Source organism: Pygocentrus nattereri, chromosome 21, assembly GCF_015220715.1.
Source record: "Pygocentrus nattereri isolate fPygNat1 chromosome 21, fPygNat1.pri, whole genome shotgun sequence".
Taxonomy (NCBI): Eukaryota; Metazoa; Chordata; class Actinopteri; order Characiformes; family Serrasalmidae; genus Pygocentrus; species Pygocentrus nattereri.
The window spans coordinates 23100304-23123025 of NC_051231.1; the positions used below are offsets into that span (position 1 = coordinate 23100304).

Consider the following 22722-nt stretch of genomic DNA (forward strand, 5'->3'; position numbering starts at 1 on the left):
TTAGAATACTTTTTTAATCCCACAAACGGGGAAATTCCACCTCCTCATTTAACCCAACCATGAAGTGAAACACCACATACACACTAGTGAGCACACACATACACAAGTGGGCAGTGAGCACACTTGCCCGGAGCAGTGGGCAGCCCTATCCACGGTGCCCAGGGAGCAATTGGGGGTTAGGTGTCTTGCTCAAGGACATCTCAGTCATGGACTGTCGGCTCTGGGGATCGAACCAGCAACCTTACGGTCACAGGGCCAGTTCCCTAACATCCAGCCCACGACTGCCCAAAAATGATGGCAAAAATGTTCAGCAGGTTTCAACATTATACAAATGAGCTCAGCTGACATATTGCATTTAGCCATTTGGTCAAGAGTAGACTTGTCTATGTCACAAAAGTAAGAGAGTAAATTGTCCAAAAGCAGTGAAGGGCAACAACCATACATGGTTTTAAAGAGGAAGCCTGGGTAACCAGAGTCCTCAATGAAATCAGATTGCCTAATCTCACATTCACATTACCACCCTGCCAAAACTCTCTGCCACACTTTGCCACCCTTGACAAAGTTTTCCTGATACTCCACTGGCAACTTGCAAAGGCTCTTTTTCTCTTGTTTGAACCCATGACAGTTTGAATCCGTAGGGGGAAAAGTTTCACATAAAAATGGAAATAACTGTTTTTATAAAGAGTGAGAGTAATCATTTGAATGGATGGTGTTTGATTGGAAGTTTACATCATGTGAGTAGGAGGGCAATTTTAAACCATACAAAGTTCTAAAGTTCTGTGCTAAGCTAGCTAACTTGCTGGTGAAATTGAGCTAACTTGGACATGTGGACGACTGTTACAGTCTGGATAAGTCTATATTTTATTGTCATTGTAAGCTTTTGTGTTACATGAATCCAAAGAAGAAGCCCAGATATGTTTAATATGGTTTCTTTATTTCCATAACAAAAATGACTTAGAAACGGCCATCAGCAGACAGCAGAAGGAAGCTCCACCCCAAAGCAGGGTGCTGCACAATGGAGGAGCTGTAGTCTGTAGGGGGAACTGGCATTGAATATACTGGGGGGAGGAGCTAAGTAAAAATACAACAAAAAATATAAGCAATTTTGACTAGACTAAGCTGAGAAAAAATACTTTTAACTGACTTTACGGAGTAAAGAGTAATAAGAACCATCTGAGACATTAACATTTGAATACAGTCTTGAGTTCAAACTAATTCCATGCATTCTAGGAATATAAAATATATGGTTTTGAGACTTACATACAATAGTGTTTATAGTAAAGCGGTTATACTGCACTAAGTAAAGCAATTAAAGGTACATATTGAGGGAGCAGGTCAGATGTAAATGTTGTAAAGGACTCTGAGACAGAATGGCCAGTCAGGAGGCAGTTGATGGTGTGTCATTTTGTTGCCATCCAGCCGCAGTATCTTAATGCGTGAATATGACGTTGGACCCATCTTTCTGCAGAAACTGCTCACGTTAAATTCTGGAAGAAAGGACAAAAGGTGTTCACACAGTATCTCTGCTGGGTGCTACCGATTCTTAGCTGCTATACAACAATACACATACACTTAATACAGCTCTATGAAGCTTTTTGTAATATCAGTAACATCTCCATTGTTGAATTAACAGATCCCATATCCTACATTTCTATTGTATTTTTTGTCCCTGAGGTCCATTTACATCATTTTGTGGCATTAAATACCAAAAACAGACAATTTATTTTTACATCATCACTTTTCAATATCCTCAATCAAAAAGGCTGTTGCTGTACCTTTAAGACTGGCATTCAGTCATGTGCAAAAGTTTAATCAGATAATTTGTTGATTTTCTAAGTGAAAATAAGTTAACATCATTTACAGGGAACAAACATAAATATGATTTTTTAAGGCAGCACGGTGGCGTGGTGGGTAGCGCTGTCGCCTCACAGCAAGGAGGGCCTGGGTTCGATTCCCCGGCCGGGTGACTGGGCTCCTCTCTGTGTGGAGTTTGCATGTTCTCCCCGTGTCTGCGTGGGTTTCCTCTGGGTTCTCCGGTTTCCTCTCACGGTCCAAAGACATGCAGTCAGGCCAATTGGACATGCTGAAGTTGCCGTGAGTGACTGTCTGTGTCTGTCTGTCTGCCCTGCGATGGACTGGCGACCTGTCCAGGGTGTATCCTGCCTTCTGCCCGGAGACTGCTGGGATAGGCTCCAGCACCCCCCCCGCGACCCTGACGGAGAAGCGGCTTAGAGGATGGACGGATGGATGATTTTTTAATGCAAATTTTGTGGTCAGTTTCTGTTTATTCGCCGAGTTTATCACTGGAAAAAAATATTAAAATAAATAAATAATGTGCTATAACCTTTGCACATTTTTATGTTTTTTCTTTTCCTTTTTTTAATAAGTTTCATTCAGCAGGTGCACAGAAGTGCTAAAACACTTCTTATAACTTCAACATGAAGGGGTGGGGCTGAACTGATGTATGCCAAATATGCAAATATATGTAAATGTGTTGTTTTTGCTTGAGATTGCTTTTTGTAATTTCGCCTGAAGACTGCTGGGATAGGCCTGACGGAGAAGCGGCTTAGAAAACGGATGTATGGATGCTTTTTGTAATCAACTCAAAACAGTCTGGTTTTTGCAGCTCACTTTGCATTTACTCTCCTCCCTCTTTTTGCATTTCATTGCTAAGCTTGTACAACTTTATTTTCCCTCTCAATTCCCAGAAATTCAGACTAAAGGAGCTCCTCTCCATGGAAATTATGTCTTAATTGCCTAGTTCATACCAGGGTGTCTTTGTCACACATCTATCTGGCTCTGATATGTATAAAGACTCTATTTCCCAGAAGTCTCTGGGAGATCACATGACCCATTATAACCGTGACTGAAAAGTCACTAATATCGCAAATAACAGCAGTTTTTATTATATTATTATATTATATATATTTTATTATATATATATATATTGTAATGGGTTATTTAACATCAACATGTACAGTGTATATATCTAAACTGTATTTTCATGGGGCCCTTGGTTCATGGGGCCCCAGGCCTCTGCCATTTTTGCCTAGTGCAAGCGCATTCCCTCTGAGGAGCAGACTATACATTTTGAAACAATGGCAATACAGCAAATGCTTTTATTTAAAGAAAGGTGAGAAAAGTAGGGCTGTCAGTAATTCCTACAATGTTTATCTAGATATAGATCAACGCTGTAACAATTTCTTCAACTTTGCAGGTGTGGGGAATACATTAAACTACACAGAGCACTGTGTTTGCCATCTGTAGCACTTTTTTGTGTTATTTTAGCAACAAAAACTGCTATATTAGACATTTTCAAAGCTGTCATCTTCTAATTGCCAGCAGTGCAGAAGTATCCTACTCATACAGAAGCTGTTTCTCCAGACTAAGTGAAATAGGTTGCAGGTGAACTGGCAAATGGTGTCAGTTACACTACAGGGAATGAAAAGAGCCTTATTCCAGCAAGGATGAACTTAACCAAAACCGCAAGAGCCCAAGTGGTTTTGGACAGTGCAAGAGGAGGTCTGTTATAATAAAAAGACTGTCTAAGAGTCAGACATCAAATACGTGCATGCGAAGGTCTAGTCAATCAATGTTTTGCCTCATTGTTGACCGCATGCATTGCGTATCACGTTTGCTGAAGATCTTTGTGCAAAACAGGCAGACATTCTTTCCTTTTGCTTCTAGATCCAAACATTCCCTCTTCTCAAAGGGGAAGGTCAGAATGTTCCCTCTCGATTTCTTTTGCTTTTCCTGTGTCTGTTTTTAGGTTGTTGGCCTGACAGGCTGATGTCTGAAGGCCTAATCCAGCAGCATCTTAGAACAGCTGTCCACATAAACCCAAGTAAAATGTTTTTTTTTAATGACTTTCCTAATAACAGTCCTGCGCATTGGTCAGAATTAATCACACTTCAAATAAACTGGTAAACCACTATTAAAAGCTGCAGCCTTTTTCCTCTCTATTCAAAAGCGAGTGAATCATAAGTGCTGTGGCTCTCATAACTGAGTGCGGTAAGAGCCTGAGGAGAGAGGATGGAGGGGAGGGAACAGAGCGTGCTTTTGGCACTGTTGGATTCCTCCTGGAGTGTTCACAGATGTTTCCAGATCTCTCTCCCACCACCCCTCGTCCTTCCCATTTCATTAGCTAACCCACTTTTCCTCCCTGGCCGCCTCGTGTCTCTCTCAGGGCTCCTCATCCATGTCTCGTAACTGCGACACACACTTCGCAGAGAGAGAGTTTTCTCTCCCCTCCAACCATGTCACTTTTTCCGTCATTTTTCTCATGGTCTGTTTGGGTCCCAATGTTGATGTTCCCATGCCAAGGATTATTTCATGCCTCTGACGGCATGCTTTTCTCCCCGGCACTGCTGTCCAGCATGCGAACCTCAGTCGTCAAATGGCGCAAGCGGTGCACATTTACACCAGCTTACAACTCTGACCTTAGAGGCATTTCTTCAGAAAGTTCAGAGGCTTGAATAGTTATTGTTGAGGTTAACAAATCCACAACCAGTTCATTTATTTTCTTACTTTTATGTAAACTCCTTTGGTTTGCTTGGATTAATGTCATGGATATTATTAGGAAGCATTACTTTGCACTGGTTGTTATTACCTGTAGTTCTGGGTTTGTTGACTCAGTTATGGTTTTCACCTGATTCTACAAACATCTTATTTTATGCACTTATGTGCCATGCCATGTTGTTTATTAACCCCTTAAACCCCAGGCTTATTACATCAATGCATACATACATACATACATACATAAGTCAGCTCAAAATGATATAGTAACTAATTACATGACTTTTCTTTAGTTGACTCAACTTGAGGACTCAGGAGTTCACACAACTCAAATGTCTTAGATGAGTCAAAAGTTTTCTTAATTTTTTAGTTCTGCATGTTTTTATTCTCAAGTTCCCCACTAGCTAGGACTCTTTCCATCACACAGTGCTGCCAAACTGATGGGACTGTGTGATAGAAGGAGTGCCAGCAAGCTTGGAATTTGAGTAAAAAAAAAATACAAATAAAAAAAATTTCATTTCAGTTCATTTTTGTTTCTCTAACTGAGATGCAGATGAAGAAACAGTAGCTGGGAGAATTTTTGACTAAGAAGTTTGAACTGGGTGAACCCAAGAAAAGCCATGTAATCTATAGCTATGTCATTGTAGGTTGAGCAGACGTCCCATTGTTTACATTGTACTAAGGCCCATTTTTTGCAACTACATTCATGCAAACCTGTTGAGCTATGATTAGACTGTAAAACCTTTAGTTTTAGTTAGCTTTTTAATGGGATTAATACATTTGAACTTTGAGCTTGAACTTCTTATATTGGTCTTACACAGTAAAACTCTCATGCAACTTCAGTTTCTTGACACCTACATGAAATTAAATTGCACTTGGGTTGCATGACATAAAGTGTCCTGCAATTCGCTTGCAAGTGTCTCCACTCCATGAAATATGCCTCATGTTTCATGAAACATCCAATCATGTGATCACATGAAGCAACATCGTTTAAATTGGTTTCACTGAATTAACAGCCAAATAAATAAAACAGAAGACGGTTTATTGGGTGGTTGAAAAGGATATTCTCACGAGAGAGTTTATTCAGTGATGGTAGTGCTTCATTTTGTTAGTTTCCTGAATTATGACAACCAGTTTCTCAAAGCTAACCAGCCGTGTCAACTAGCTGGCTAATAGTAAGAGATTGTGCTCCTGTTTGTTCTGATTATTGTGATTTGCATAGTTAGATTCATTTTCTCTTCCAGACACCCCCTAATTTTACACTGCGCTCAGATTCATTTGGGACTCAAAGGATGAAAATGAGTACAGAAGGGAAGACTGATGTTTTGTGTGCAGTTTTGATTGTTTTTAAATCACTTTGTGTAACTCATGTTGCATGGAAGTTCAAGCTTATTCTGTTCTAGACCTGTAATAACAAGAATCTGCACTAAAGGAGCTACTCAGTGGATTGATACTCAGCGGATTGATTGCCTGCGGCAGGTGATTAGTGTTCTCCTCTAGGGATTTAGGTACTTGACAGCACAGCATGATTTGTAATTGCAGATGATTATAGCAACAGTTGATTGTTATTTCTGATGCAGAAACATTCCCTGCTCACCGTTTACTCTGAAAGTCAAAGGTGTTATGACATAATGCTCCTGAATCCATCATTTTCCTTTTCTCCATTTATATGGAGCTGTGTAATGGTCCACAGCTGCCAAAAATTACATCATGTCTAAGAGAACAGAACATCCCATGAGACAAAGCCTGAATATTTCATGAAAAATCATTCTGCATCTCACCTCTGATGTGGTTAACCTCCAGATAGAAGTACTGAAGGGTGGTTGGAACAACTGGTATTTCAGTGAGCTGATTGTAAGAGAGGTCCAGTTCCACTAGAGAGGTCACGTTGAAGGCACCATAGGCCAGCCCCTCATTTTTCAGCTGGTTATGGCTAAGGCGCAAATAGTGGAGTCCATTGAAGCCTTGGAGGCTGTCCTCAGACATGCCTGTCAGGGCGTTGCTGGTGAGGTAGAGCTGTTGAACAGATGGAGGCAGATGCTTGGGGAACGTGTCCAAGAGATTGTGACTGAGGTCCAGCAAGTTAAGGAATGGAAGTCCTGGTGATGAACATGACAGACAGACACAACACTGTAATTCCTGTGTTTACATCTGTGAGTGTGACAGCTATGGTCACTAATTCAATCTTTCCACATAAATTCACTGTTGGAGGAAATGTCAGAGACGCAAATGGATGTTTAAAGGATGGTGTAAGTGTTAGAGAGAAGATTATTTATTTGACCTTGATCTGTATTTACCTTTTGGCATTGAAAAGCGGTTGTTCCTCATAGCATGAATTAGAAATGGACGCTTGAAGCCATATAAATGTCGCTATTACTAGCATTTCTGCCTGTATAGGGGTCAGTGATGTTAACCACTATTTTATCCTAAAAGTGTTTAAACACATGCTAATGTTTCTAGTGTTGTGTCTTTGTTGAATTTGAGGGGTTGATGTAAATGTACAGGTAGGTCTGGAAGAAGTTTTCCATGGACATGTTTCTGTAAAAATGTATTATTCCACCACCATGGTCAACCTAAAAGTTGGGGAAATTTTTGAAAAAACTTTTGCTTATATTATGTTCCCTTTTTTTTTTAAATCAGCTGTGTCCAATTTTATCTGTAAAAGGCCAGTGTGGCTGCATGTTTTCATTCCAAACAAGCTGAAGCACACATGATTCTGCTTGTTTAATCAGTTGGTCTTAGTCCTCAAGCATTTCATCAGGTGAAATCTCCTGCTTTGTTGGAGGGAAAACCTGCAGCCACATGGGCCCTCTGCAGGTAAGTTTGGACACCCCTGCCTTAAATGAAGAATCAGCATTATTAAATCTCTTCTCTGATAATGCCATCGTTGGTCGTGTACTGCTGTGAGGCAAAAAACAGCAATATTTTCACATTTGATCAGTTTGCTGGGGTCCATTGAGCGGCAATATGTAATCACAGATTAAAAGAACAAACCTTACATCAGAGTTGCTTGTGCAAAAGTATCAGTGAGATGAAATTTTGTCAATTTTATGTACATACCTTTGAAGTCAGCCTCTCCAATAGCTTTCAGATGATTGCCTTGGAGTAGAAGGAGTGTTAGATTCTGTAGATTCTGGAATGCCCCTGGGGGGATCTTCTCAATGTGATTGTATGCAAGTCGAAGCTGCTTGAGTCCACTGGGCAACCCTGCTGGCACCTCTGTCAGGTTGTTATGGTTCATGAAGAGGTACACTAATCGGGTATGATTGGACAGCATGTGGTCAAATCTCTCACTGAGAACCTGGTTGCGGTCCAGGAACAGCCATCGTAAATTAGAGGCATAGGCAAAGGCTCTGGAGTTGAAGCCAGTTAATGCATTGCCTTGCAGAAAGAGGTACTGTGTTCTGGAAGGAAGGCCTTCTGGAAGCTGGTGCAGGCCTCTGTACTCACAATACAAAGCTGTAGGCCACTGAATTGGACAGTCACATTCCAGGGGGCAGCTCTGTCTGTTGACAGCTCGAAACCAACCTGGCTCCATCCGATCCCTTAAGGTCAATACACTGGGCTCCCCAAGAAAGCGGTTGATCCACAGAGGAACGCCACCATAATCCATGTCTAAAGTTGTGGCCCATGTCGGCCCACACACAGACAATATTAGCAATAGCGACCTGATCTCCATAGCTCGGCTTGTCTAAGTTAAACAAAAACAGGCTGTAATGACACATTTTTCCCCTGATGCAGCAATTTATTATTACAGACTTCACAGGATGCACCTTTCAAAACATATAAATCATGGGAAGCATAGATAAACTGTAGCTTCCACACATGCCATTTGGTAGACAACAGCAAAGGTAGTGGCATGTTCTCTCTGTAGCTTCTGAGCTTTTGCAAAGAAACCATTTTCCATCCTACAGTGTATAAAACACTAATTTTGTGTGATTTCATTTTCTTATATTGATAGCTTTCCCTTTTTTTGCTATTACACACATCACAGCTTGACTCTTCATTCAAAACTAAACAGCTACAAAGCTGCTCTTCATTTTTCCTCTCACTTTTCTATGGCGTTTAACACCCCTTCACTCTGTTGGTCAGAACCTCCCCAAGCCAAACAGACAGATTGTAATATAATTCTCATGTTGCATGAATGCGCATACCTCTGGTTCCACAGCTGGCTGATGATTTTTGAGTCTGCAGAAATACAGTAGGTTATTCTTGCCTCTTCTTGCAGCAGCTTTTGCAGGTTACTGCAGGCTGCTTGTGCAGGCAACCTGTGGAGCTTCCCAGCCACAGAAGCATTCCTCACTCTTTCATGGCCAAGGCCCCAGAGTCCTTCCTCACTTCCATTCCATACCCTGCAGTCTCTCATCTGTTTCTTTTTCCCCAACCTGCCTATGGTTAAAGCCTAGCTGCTGAGTAACATTTGGTAGAAACATGTGTTGGAACAACTAAACTGAGATGCCAAGAGGAAGGCTTGGATTTTAGCCCAGCTAAACTTTTAATGTAAGGATTCAGGACATGATAAATGCCTTCTATGTAAAGCACTGGTTCAAATTTAGGAGGGACAACCTCACTGCACTTTTTGAAAAGATGTAGGATTGTTTCAGGGGTTTTGACCTTTAATTGACTTGGACTAAAATACATTTGCTTTGAATTACAGTATTCCTTAAGTTTTATTTTATTAAAATGACTGAACATTCCATTTCATCACTATTATGACAGGTTTAGTGACAATTTGAGCTAATTTTGAACATAACTGGACAAAGCTAGCAAATACAGTTTTAAATAGTTCTACACACATAAAAGCATATTTTAATGTTAAAATACAGAAAAGTTTTCTAATTGCAGAATTTGTGTTTCATTAGTGACAATAATGTTCATACTGGTCGTAAGGTTGAATACTGACTTTTAGACTTTGGGACACATTTACTTCAAAACAATGTGATCTAACTGCCCTAACTGAAGGGGTGTGGCAAAAATAACTAAAGTAAAGACTTAAGCTCTTTATGTTTCAGTAGGGGCTTTAATGCATGGGACGCAGAAATTTTTATTTAAAAATTAAACCCGTGGCAAAAAAGCTCCTCTGACAAAAAATTAGTCACCTTGCGTGTTTGAGGTGGTAACATCAGGCTCCTGCAGATGGATGCACAAGGATGATTGGTCTATAAATAACTTGGGGTTGTGTGACAGGATCCATAGATTGAGAAGAGGTGGTACAGTGCAATGAATATCTCATTCAAAGTGTAGAAAATAGGTAGCAATGCAGAGGTTAATGATTGGCAAGAAGGAGTGATGTGCCAAAGGCCACAGTGTGAAGGAATTAGTTAAATTTGCAGGTACATTGAAGAGTGTGGTCATACAGATCTACCAGCAGTGGCAAAATTTGCAGTCTACAGGAAATTCTCCTCAAGCTTGTGGCTGGAAGATGAAACTGATGGACACAGGTCTTTGGTGTGTTTCACAGCTTGTGAATAAAAAAACGCTTCCAGGCAGGAATTACTTCTAGAAGGCAACACATGTCGTTCACAACCAATTTCTGAAAGAACACTCCTCAAGGAACTGCATATCATGAACATTTGGAGCAGAGTGGCATGCGAGGCCTTTGCCCCCTTCTGCTCACAAAGCTGCCTGGTTACAGTGGGCAAAGAGACTCAAAAACTGGACTGTTGATGACTGGTAACATGTTATCTGGTTAGATTTCTGCCTGTGTGTGAATGATGCTGGCTTTGGTGTTCATTATAGATCTCAGGAAGCCTTCAATGGAGACTGCTTGCCAGAGGTGGTTCAAGGTGGAGGCTCTGTGATGTTCTGGGGGTGTATTAATTACATGGAAACGAGTCCTTTGGTTGATGTGGCAGTAAATTTGAACCACAGTGCCTACATTGAGCTGCTGGACAGCCAGGTTTTGTGTTTTGCTCATCTTACTGAGGAACATCACATTTCAATCCCTGCATTCCAAGATGACAATTCCCACATTCACAGTGCTGCAGATGTGACTGATTGGCATGATGAACATTCAGGAGCATTCACACATCAGTACTGGCCTGCAAAATCCTCAGATTTGAATCCTCTTGAAAATCTGTGGGACTACCAGGAACCTACAAAATTTGGCCAAACTGTGCAATTCTTTGATGAAAGAGTAGCTGAACATTGATGTTTTCTAAATCCAAAAACTTGTCCAGTCCATGCCAAATCAAATCGCAGCTGTTATTCATGCTCATGGATGTATTATAGACTATTAACCTGAACACACCATTTGCAGTCAAAAATGAACACCCACTCGCTACTGTTATATTGCATCTCTGCTTTTGGCCTTCATATTATAAACAAAGGGTTAAACTAGTGACATGATTCACACACCAGAACACTCAGAGGAACCTGCTATCACCAGCCAGAGTGAGAGAAACCAGCTCTAACAGCTCCAACACAATCCAGAAATACAGCACAAACAAAGCCAGATCACTGCCGTGAACACTCTGTTTTTGCCTTTATATGGCAACAAAAGAGATAAACAAGATTATTTTTTTTATCTGGTTAGCTTATAAATTAACCTCACCATCACTTTAAAACAAATTAAAAAGATCTTTATTTTTTAAATACCAAAAAAGAGTATATAATAAGTTAAGTTGAGTGAAATTATGATTTCGTATCTATTTAGTTTATTATTACCTCAGTTAATGCCTTGGGTTTAAATATATCATAACATCCTTTTAAATAGCTAATTACAGTCCTTGTAAATAAGGTCTGCAAACTTACTTTGTTTGCTGTGGTAAGAAGTATCTCTTTCAGCATGTCCTTACTGTACTGGTATTGTTTGTTTTCTAACTAATAATGATCCATTAATTATCTTTTTTCTTCTTCATCATATTTATCATTTATTTGTGTATTGTGCAAAATAATTTACAACATACAGATCAGACAAACACTTTTAATGATACAAAGAAACTGTGTAGACCATATTTGCACCTCTGATGTTGAGCTGTCAAACTGTGCATAATAAGGTGATGTTCTATGTTTATTCTGCAGTTTCTGAACTGCTGCACTGCATGCAAATGCATGCTGCTTTTCCTGTTAAGTTGTGAGGCTAGCAAACTAAAGGTACTGAGCATTCTTTTCCCTTTTACCAGGCATAAAACAAATGACCAACATGAGCTGAAACATCTGTAATCATTTTACAGACTGCAGAATGTTGTACTTTAATAGAAAAGCAGAATCAATTCCTCAATTCCTCAATAGAACCACCATTCAAAGGCCAACCACAACTGAATAAGAAATATGATGCATATGCTGGGATAAATGCTGTTTAAGCCCATTAACGGAGAAGAGTGGACATAAAGAAAGAGAGAGAGAGAGAGAGAGAGAGAGAGAATGCCTGTATGCTCAAAACCATGTACAGCAGTCCAACTGAGAATACTGAGAGAGTCCAGTTACTGTGCTAAAGCTGGAGTGGGCCTGGGGAGCCAAACAGACCCTGTGTGTGTGTGTGTGTGTGTCTGTGTGTGTGTGTGTGTGTGTATGTGTGTGTGTGTGTGTGTGTGTGTGTGTGTGTGTGTGTGTGTGTGTGTGTGTGTGTGTGTGTGTGTGTGTATTTTTGTGAGCATGTGGTACAGCTGCAAAACCCTCTTCAGCAACAGCATGACAATGTGTTGGGGCATGAAAGCTGAAAGCAGTCAGAGTGCCCCCTACCACACAAATGAACCATAACAATCACAAGGGAGCTTTGTGTTTGCCTCTATGTCTCTGTAAACGTCTCTTATAAAAATAAGGGTGCTTGTTGGTATGAATGATGCCATGATAAATTCTGGTTAAAATGACCAGTAAGTCATTTATTTGTCTGGAGAACTCTCTGACATAAAATAATCCACTCCCGCTACTCACAGGAGGAGATGTGATGTAAACGTAACATATAACTCAAACGTCATGCCTTTTTAAAAAAAAACAACACACACACAAAAAAAACATTGCGCTACTTTACATGAAAGCATGAACATACATCATCTAGAAGGTAACAAAGATTTGAGTCCTTATTTTCGTTGAGGATGTTGTTGGTTTCAGTGTTGCTCTAAAAGTGTTTTGCTGCTGTCTCGCAGCAACGCTGCTTGCTTATTTCAGGTACCACCATCTGTTTTTGCACATGCACAAACTGAGAAATCCAAAATAAATCAGAGTAAGAGTTCATATGCACTGAGAAATCTGATTACTGAACTTAAATTCAGCTCTCTTTATCGGATTACTTAATCGGATTTCCAGACCTTACTTTGATCTAAGAAATCGGAGTCTGCTGTTTACATGACCAGTTGAATAATCAGATAACTGCAGAAATCCGATGATATGATGTGGTTAGGATTACTTGGATCATATAAAACTGAACTCTAGGCAAAGAGTTGACACACTAAACGTTAAAATATTAGATGTTATGTTTAGTTGTTGAGGCTTCTGAGTCATGTGCTTTCTTTAAACAGCCATGGAATTTAAATAAATTATTTCCTTCGTTTGCACAGTACTATACAAATATTGTGTAATATTTTTGTTTTTAATTGCTTCCAACATGAAAACATTTACAGAATGTCCAGTGTGTACAACTTGTAAAACAATGAGTTTGACTGGTTTGTTTATAGTCCAAAATACCTTTTAGACTTTCCTTCCAAAACAGAAACATTTATTCACTGTGGCTTAGAAGGGGCTAAAGATTATCTAAACCTTCTTGGTGTTAGTCACTGGTCATCATTGTCTATTTAGCAAGTGTTGAACTTTTCCAGGCAAAATTTACAGAAATCTGTGGACAAAATTAATATATTTTACAAAACTATGTGGACACCTGGACTGATCATTGGGTTCAGCTATTTAAGCCATGCAATCTTCACAAAAACTGGCAATAGAAAATGTTGTACTAGAGAGCTCAGGAACTTCCATTGGGGCAGAGTCATAGGATGAGACCTTTCTTGCAAACCAGTTTTTAAAATCTCTGTCCTGTTAGAGCTGCCCTGATCAACTGTAAGTGCTTCTATTGTGAAGTGGAAATGTCTAGAAACAAAATAGCCCCACCACAAAGCAGTAGTCCACACAAGCTCACAAAACAAGGACTGTCAACTTTTCAGCACTGTAACTGTTTATTGATAATTTGTTTGCTTTCCATGACCAAAAATGCTCACAAGCCTAGGATATCTATGCACAATGTTATTGAGCTCTCACACTCTCTGGAGTGATGAATCACAGTTCACCTTCTGGCAGTATGAAGTGCAAATCTTACAAAGTACAACAGGAGAGTTTTAATGTTACTTTTTTTGTGATGTAATAAAATACAGCACCCTCCACAATTATTGGCACCCCTCATTAACATGTGTTCTTAGGCTTCTAATATATATTTTTAAAATATATATAATAAATGACAACAATGCAAAAAAAAAGAAAAATCCAACCTTTAATTCAAGTGCATTTATTCAGTGGGGAAAAAATATCCCACATTAAGAAATAATTATTTTACATGAAATCATCTGTGCCACAATTATTGGCACCCTTGATGTTAATACTTTGTACAACCCCCTTTTGCCAACAAGACAGCACATCATCTTCTCCTATAACATTTCACAAGATGGGGAAATACAGAGAGAGGGCTCTTCAACCATTCATCTTTGCACAATCTCTCCAAATCATCCAGAGTCCTGGGTCCTCTCCTATGCACTCTCCTCTTCAGCTCACCCCACAGGTTTTCAATTGGGTTCAGGTCTGGGGCCTGAGATGGCCATGGGAGGAGCTTGATTTTGTATCTGGTGAATCATTTTTGTAGATTTGGCCACATGTTGAGGGTCATTATCTTGCTGAAAGACCCAGTGACAACCCATCTTCAGCTTTCAGGCAGAGGCCACCAGATTTTGATTTAAAATGTCCTGGTATTTCAAAGAGTTCATGATGCCATGCACCCTAACAAGTTTCCCAGAGCCTTGGGAAGAGAAACAGGCCCACAGCAGCACAGATCCTCCCCATACTTCACAGTGGGCATGACTTGCTTTTCCGCATCCTCATTTTTTGTGTTACGCCACACCCACTTAGAATATTTGTTGCCAAAAAGTTCTATCTTGGTCTCATTTGACCAAAGCACACGGTCCCATTTGAAGTCCCAGTTCCGCCTAGCAAACTCCAGATGTTTAAGTTTATGCTTGTAAGTGAGAAAAGGCTTTTTCCGTGCATGCCTCCCAAACAGCTTGTTGGCATGTAGATAGTGCCTGATGGTTGTTCTGAAGACTTTGTGACCCCAAGATGCTACTCCTTGATGCAATTCTCTAACAGTGAGCTTTGGAGAACTTTTTACTTCTCTGATCCTCCTCACAGTGCATGGTGGCAGGATAAACTTGCATGCTTGTCCAAGCTTGTTTGCCACTGTTCCAGTTGTTTAAAACTTGATTCCTCTGACTGTTGATATGGGCAGGTGTAGGTGAGTGACTATTTCATACTAGTGCCCCTAGGTTTTGGAAAGAGATGTTCAACATGTACATAAAAATTTTATATTTCAGTGTCTACAGACCTTTGGTCACATAGTGTATGTTAGAAATAGAGGAAGACTTGACAAACTATACAGTATATAAATTATTTTGCCACATTAAAAGTCAGAGTTCCCTTCCTGGATCGGAGCCTTGTCATGGCGGAAGGGCTTGTGTGGTCTAGGGATCTTCAGAGCTAAGTCGTTGGGAGCAATATGTTCCTGGTACGGTCTCCCAGGGCGAACAGGTCTGGAGTGTAGACCGTAGACCCAGACTAACACAATCCAAAAACCCACCATGAAAAATGGGCACAGAATACCATGTACCCTGCCTGGGATAGGGTCACCTGGACCTACCCCTGGAGCCAGGCCTGGGGGTAGTGCCCCCTTGGCAAGAACCTGGTGGCCGGGCAGCCCAAGTAACCTGGCTGGGCTCAGCCCGAAGAGGCAATGTTGGGGGACCATGTGGGCCCACCACCCACAAGGTCCAGCAGTGCAGTGCTGCACAGGCAGTGGGAGATTGCAGGGGGACCCTTGGTGGCCTAGGCCCTTGTGGCAGAAACTGGCTCTTGGCACATGAAATGTAACCTCACTGGGTGGAAGGAGCTGGAGCTCACCTCCACCCACAGTGTTGGCTCTGGAACGAAACTCCTTGATAGGGGTTGGTCCCTCTCCCATTCAGGGGTTGCACAGGGTGAGAGACGCCGGGCGGGAGTGGGGATACTCACGAGTCCCCGGCTGCCAGCCATGCAGTTGGAGTTTGTCCCGGTGGATGAGAGGGTTGCCTCAATGTGAATTAAAATCACAGAGAGGAAAACTCTGACTGTTGTGTGTGCTTATACACCAAACAACAGGTCAGAGTATCAGAGTGGGCAGGGTTCTGGAAAGGGTCCCACCTACAGACTCCATAGTCTTACTGGGGGACTTCAGTCCTCATGTTGGCAATGACTGGGAGACCTGGAGAGGCGTGATTGGGAAGAACGGCCTGCCTGATCTAAACCCAAGTGGTGAATTGTTATTGGACTTCTGTGCCAGGCATGGATTGTCCATAACAAACACCAAGTTTGAACACAAGGATGTTCATAAGTGTACATGGTACCAGAGCTCCTTGGGTCAGAGGTCAATGATCGACTTTGTTGTCATTTCATCTTACTTGGGACCGTACATTCTGGGCACTCGGGTAAAGAGAGGTGCTGAGCTGTCAGCTGATCACCATCTGGTGGTGAGTTGGATCAGATGGCAAGGAAAACTGATGGTCAGACCTGGTAGGTCCAAGCGAATAGTGAGGGTGTGTTGGGCATGACTGTCGGAGTCATGACATGCCCCTGCTCGGAATGGTTTCAACTCCCACCTCTGGGAGAGCTTTTCTCATGTCCCGGGGGAGGTAGGGGACATGGATTCTGAATGGACCCAGTTCAAAACCACCATTGTGGAAGCTGCCAGGCATAGCTCCAACCGATAGTTGAACCTAAGATTGAGGAGGAACAATGCGGATTCTGTCCCGGCTGTGGAACAATGGACCAGCTTTTCACCCTCTCGCGGATTGTTGAGGGGGCATGGGAGTTTGCCAACATGTGTTTTGTGGATTTGGAGAAGGCTTATGGCCGGGTTCCCCGAGATATCTTGTGGGAGGTCTTCTGGGAGTATGGGGTACCGGGGCTACAACTCCGGGCCATTCGATCTCTGTACTCCCAGAGTAAGACCTGTGTTCGTATACTCAGCATTAAGTCGGACCCTTTCAGCATTAGCATTGGGCTCCGGCAGGGTTGTGCCCTGTCTCCACTCCTGTACATGATATTCATGGACAGGGTGTCAAGGCGTGGCCAAGGTAAGGAGGGCATTGTGTGTGGGGGCTGGAGGGTGGCGTCTCTGCTGTTTGCAGATGATGTTGTTCTTTTGGCTGAATCACATGGATGCCTCCAGCACTCACTGGAGCGGTTTGCAACTGAGTGTGAAGCGGTTGGTTTGCGGATCAGCACCTCCAAATCTGAGTCCATGTAAGGGGAAAGGACTTGTCCCAGGTGGAGGGGTTTAAGTATCTCGGGATCTTGTTCACAAGTGATGGGAAGAGGGATCGTGAGATCGGCCGCAGGCTGGGACAGGTGGCAGCAGTAATGTGGTCACTGTACCAGACTGTAGTGGTGAAAAGGGAGCTGAGCCATAAGGCAAAGCTCTCTGTTTACCGGTCGGTCTACATCCCTCACCTATGGTCATGAGCTGTGGGTGAAAGAATGAGATCGTGAATACAAGCGGCGGAAATGAGCTTTCTTCACAGGGTGGTGGGCTACACTCTATTTGATAGGGTGAGGAGCTCGGCCATCCGGGAGGAGCTCAGAGTAGAGCTGCTACTCCTCCACATTGAGAGGAGTCAGCTGAGGTGGGTCGGGCATCTGATTCGGATGGCCCCTAGATGCCTCCCAGTGGGGGTGTACCAGACAAGGTTGTCCTAGGACCCACTGGATGGATTACATCTCCAAGTTGGCCTGGGAGCGGCTTGGGGTCCCTGGGAATGAGCTGGAGGAAGTTGCGGGGGACAGGATCATCTGGGATTCTCTGCTTTCCCAACTGCTACCGCGACCCTATCTGGATTAAGCAGTTAACGATGATGATGATGATGATGAAGTCAGAGTTTTAGCTTGGAATATTTTACATTATTAAAATAAGGCTCCACCTATGGACTAAAATATGTTTCAGTGGTGAAATGAATATGTGGGATGGCATTTTTATAAGTTTTTTCATGCTGAATCTAATTCTTTCTACTTCAATTAAAGGAAATCAGAAAGATGTTTTAGATAAATAACATTTAAAAAGTTGTAATTTGAGGGTTAGTGTTTGGGTCAGCAACCTCCCACCAGAAAATACTCTATACATTATGATTTTGTATAAATGTAGCTTCTTATTACCTCAGTTAATACTTTGCATTTAAATACATAATAACATGGCTTAATTGTTTTTCACGTATTTTTTTACTGTGGGACAGCAGTTTGAACCAATTCAGTAGGGTGGTCTATATATAAATTACTTTTTTTATTTATTTAACAGACTTGCAGCACCTGTGCTGTGCTAAATGTCACTCAGTTCTTAAATGGCAAATCTTTTGAGTGTTTAATGTTTGGTGTAGTTCATGTGCAAAATTTCAAGACCCACAGTATAATTTCAGACCCATTCTCATATTCCTCCATTGTTTATGTAAGACCACAGAACTGCTGAGTGCACTTTTAAAATAAGGCAAGTTTTCCAGAGCCAGATTATGCCTAACATAAACTAAATTGGTTTTGTAATGGTGAATTACCACTGGCATTGCAATTTAATCCAAGATTAGGTTTTATTCATTTCCTGGAAACCAGTTATTTAATGTCATCCGTAGAACTATAACATGTACACTATAAATGATAGAAGTCCCATGGAAACCATGTCAGTTAAAATAACTTATAACTAACGCCAACTTGCTGCGTTTTCTTAGCCTTCTTGTTAAACTGGGCTGAAAAAGCCAACTTACTTATCTTTCTTTTCTTACTATATAGCTCTTACAGCTTTGACCATAAGTCTTTGTAGGACCATAGAGCCATCCATTTTTTCCATCCATCCATCCATCCAACCATCCATCCTATACTTAAAATGGTTGCTTGTGCTTTTTTTTTAGCTTATTCAACTATTATTCAGTATTCAAACAGTGTTCATTCAAACATAATTTGTTTTTCCATAGAAATGAATGGGAGATGCTCAGATTTCTGATACTTATTAAAGTGTCACCACAGTTAGCAACACCTTAGCAACTTGAGATAGCAATGGCCTAGCAACACCTCAGCAAACACCTGGGATAACAGATAACATAGCAATGGACTAGCAACACCTCAGCAAACACCTGGGATAACAGATAACATAGCAATGGCCTAGAATCACCTTAGCAAGCACCTGGGATATTGGATAACATAGCAATAGCCTAGCAACACCTCAGCAACCACCTGGGATAACAAATAACATAGCAATAGCCTAGCAACACTTTAGCAACCTTTTTTTCTTATAATAAAACAAAACAAAAAAAAAAAACGTTAGGCCTGCATTTCATCAAGTCTCAGAACTAGCCTACAGCTCTGCATACACTTTTACTCTGGACACTTGAATTTGGTAACTGTTTTGTAACATGCTCTCTTAGCAGGTGATAGTTGTCAAGGGTGGTTTGCTTCACTGTGATGGAAAAATTCAGCACCAATCTGAACATAGCTGTGCTGTTGTGCTGTAGTGAATACAACAAACTCCAGCAATGCTGTTATGCTTGATGCATTCAACAATGGCCAACAGCACTGTGGTTAGAGACTCACCAGTGATGAATGAGGTAGAGGGTAATTTATAGACTTTGCATGACAACAAATGGGCTGCAGTCTGTAATTGTACACTCATGTAGTAGAGTCATGAAGTAGGTGGACCACATGAAGCAGCCAGTGAGTGGAAGTATAAGGTAGTTGTTTTCCATGTGGATGGTGAGTGTAAATGTATAAAAAATGCAATGCACAGCAAATATACACAATATATATTATTAATTAATATTAATATGTGAATCAGAAAAGAGTCATAATATAATATGGTCTATTGATGTGCTACATAATAAGACTGACAGGATGTGCTTTAGCCCTACTCCTGTGAGGGTGTATGACTTCAGGACCCCTTGCCCTTATTCTTTTGACGTCTAGACACAATTTCATGAAAACATTGACTTAACCCTGAAAGTATTACGGTTTGTCTGAAGCAGCGTGTTTGTGAGAAGGTAGTACATGCCATTACCCTCAGAACACAGCAGCCTAATTTCTTTTCCATGAAAACAGAAGGAAATGAAGGAACCATGCAGTGCTTTTTGGATGAAGACCCTGATTCTGCTGAGTGTAGACTGGGAAGCTGTGCAACAGCCACAAAAATGAAGTTTGCCCGTGTCTATCAAGTGCATGTCTAACTAAATATTAACATTCTGTGTATGTGGAAATAATTACCAATTGTAAACCTTTCATATTTCCTTCCATTCCTATGTATTATGAAAACTTTAGTAACATGATTTTAATTTAGTGCTGCACTATGTAAGATTTTTGTTACAGGTGAAATAAATAGCATTACTAAGTCAGGAGGAAAGACAAACCAAAATATGTTGTCCATGCTGCTATGTGAGTCTCCCTGTAAAGACACATCATATGTCTTCACATATTAATGTCACATGCACAGGCTAAAATAAAGGTCCAGCGTGAGGTCTCAAATCCAAAATCAATATTATACTGAGGAAGATTTGATGACAATAGTAGATCATTCACTCATATTCCCAAAGACACATCCAGTACCAAGTTTTGATTAAGTTTTCTTTGAATACTCTTTCAATGTGCTCAAAAACAGATCCATCCACTTGGGGAAGGGGTCCAAAACACATCCCACTTTACAAAATGTTCTTCTGCATGTTAAAGAACTCTTAAATTCTGTTGCCTTCCAGTTCTGATATTTTGGAGAAAACACCCACAATCAAAATGAGTAAAGGTTTTTTCTCAACATTTAGGGTCCTTCAGTGATGTTGTACTTGGGGGTCTTCACCCATCCAAATGAAAGTATTTTACAAAAAGATTGAGAAAGAATGAATAATTCAGTCATTTGAATGTAGTAATTATAAGTTGAGTAAATGTTGATGTGAAAACAATGAAACAACAGAATATTTAAACTAGGTTGGCCAAATAAATGTATAAATAAATGCAATCAAAGCAAAACCATCAATTATATCCTTAGGTTTTTTGCATGCCAACATCATAATTGACCTAAACAATTACAACTACAATTCTCAATTCCAAAATTGTTGGAAGAGTATGTGAAATGCAAATGAAAACAAAAAGCAACGATTTGTAAATCCACTGTGACCTGTGTTTAAACCAAAGCATTAGACAAGATACTTAACATTGCCATTTAAAAAGAGCTTCAGATAACCTAATAGTTTAATGTTAACAATGTTCCTCAATGAACATTTGCAAGGATTTCAGGTATTTCATCCCCTACTGTACATAATGTCATCAAAAGATTCAGGGAATCTGAAGAAATCTCTCAACAACCGAATGGTTATGACCTTTGATCCTTCAGATGGCAACAAATAAAACAACTGTGCAAGGTACTCATTAGTTCTGAAAGATATATGTACATATTTTGGAGCAACATATGCTGCCTTCCAGGTGACATCTTTTTCAGGGATGTCCATTTCAGCATGACAACACCAAGGCTGGCTGCTTAATTAGAGAACACAACTTTTGGTTCTTTTCTTTTCTTTAGTCAGTATTTACTCTAGTATTATTAATTGTCAATTCATTCTTCCCTATTCACTTTCCTCTTGTGTTATTATGTTGACTAGAGGAGGATGGGTCCCACTTTTGAGTCTTGGTTCCTCTAAAGGTTTCATCCTCTTGCTCTTAGTTTACCCTTGCCACTGTTATCTTTGGCTTGCTCAATAGTTGCTTGGGACCAGCATTCTGTAAAGTCATTCTGTGACAGTGCCTGTTATAAAAAACCCCTGAACAGTGTCATTTAATTTGAATGGAAATAGACTGGCCCTTCTGCAGTCCAGACCTGTCCAGTTAAAAATATGTGGCACATTATGAAATGCAGTACATAGCACAAAGCTGACGACTTGTATAATAAAAGAATGGCAAAAAATTATTCTTTCAAAACTGGTCCAGGAAAGGTGATGTAACACAGTGACAAACATGAAACGTGTTGTTCGGAATAAGATAAGATAAGATAAGATAAGATAAGGGCTTTATTGTCATTCACATCACATGTAGTACCTGAGGTGGAAGGAAACACATTGTACTCACGGTCCAGTTAACTCCCAAAGTGACAAACAATAAACAATAAATAGAAGGTGCATAAAGGGGAGGACAGATGACAGCAGCATGGACCACAGCAGTATGAGTATGAGGTAGAAGGTCTACATCTTAATACTGGTAATGTATAAAGTGACATGTGTAGGCATGATATAGTGGAGGCTATTGATTCAGTACAGCAGCAATAAATAAGTGGACATGAAGTGCCATTGCAGTGATTGTTCAGTTGGAATTTGAGAGTCTTACAGCTTCAGGGAAGAAGCTGTTTCTCAGTCTGGTAGTTTTGCTCTTAATTCTCCGCAGCCTCCTACCTGAGGGGAGCGGAACAAAAAGTGTGTGTGCTGGATGGGTGGGGTCCTTCATGAGGATGGGTGGGGTCCTTCATGAGGATGGGTGGGGTCCTTCATGAATGAGTATATATGTACAAAAACACCATATAGTTTGCAAAGTAAAACATCAATCCATTTTGTATAAGGTCAAGATTTATTTATGTAATGCTTTTCACAATGGATGTTTTCACAAAGCAGCTTTACAGAAAATTCAGGTCCAAGTACCCATTAGCAAGCCAAGGGCAACAGTGGCAAGAGCAAGAGGAAGAAACCTTGCGAGGAACCAAGACCTGAAAGGGGAGCCCAACCTCTTCTGGTTCACACCAAATAGCAAAACAATAACACAACAAGAGCAGAATGAATAAAAAAAATATATACAATTTTACAATTAAGAAACAATATTGTATATACAATATAAATCAACCTGTCCTTTGGACAGAAATGTTTAGATTAAGTCAAGTGAAGATATATGTATATAGCACCTTTTACAAGAGGAATTGTCACAAAGCAAAATTACAGAAAATCCAGGTCTAAGCCCCAAACAAACAAGCTGAGAGTTAAAGTG

General features: G+C 40.7%; 1 protein-coding gene across 1 annotated transcript; it reads right to left on the bottom strand.

The window, feature by feature from the left end:
• Positions 1–968: 968 nt before the first annotated feature.
• On the bottom strand, positions 969–8727 carry zgc:113307 (uncharacterized protein LOC553753 homolog). The gene is made up of 4 exons (XM_017710843.2): positions 8670–8727; positions 7576–8206; positions 6297–6614; positions 969–1487 (listed from the first exon to the last, which is right to left on the bottom strand). The coding sequence occupies exons 2-4, from the start codon at positions 8192–8194 to the stop codon at positions 1336–1338; spliced, it is 1089 nt and encodes a 362-aa protein (XP_017566332.1). The 5' UTR covers positions 8195–8206; positions 8670–8727; the 3' UTR covers positions 969–1335.
• Between the last annotated feature and the right edge of the window lie 13995 nt (positions 8728–22722).

Bases quoted from the DNA above. Each gene is read 5' to 3' on its own strand.
- zgc:113307 (XM_017710843.2), bottom strand. From the start codon at position 8,194: ATGGAGATCAGGTCGCTATTGCTAATATTGTCTGTGTGTGGGCCGACA. The intron at 6,615-7,575 runs GTATGTACATAA...GTTCATCACCAG, and splicing joins TGGAGAGGCTGACTTCAAAG to GACTTCCATTCCTTAACTTG. The intron at 1,488-6,296 runs GTGAGATGCAGA...CCTTTCTTCCAG, and splicing joins GGAGGTTAACCACATCAGAG to AATTTAACGTGAGCAGTTTC.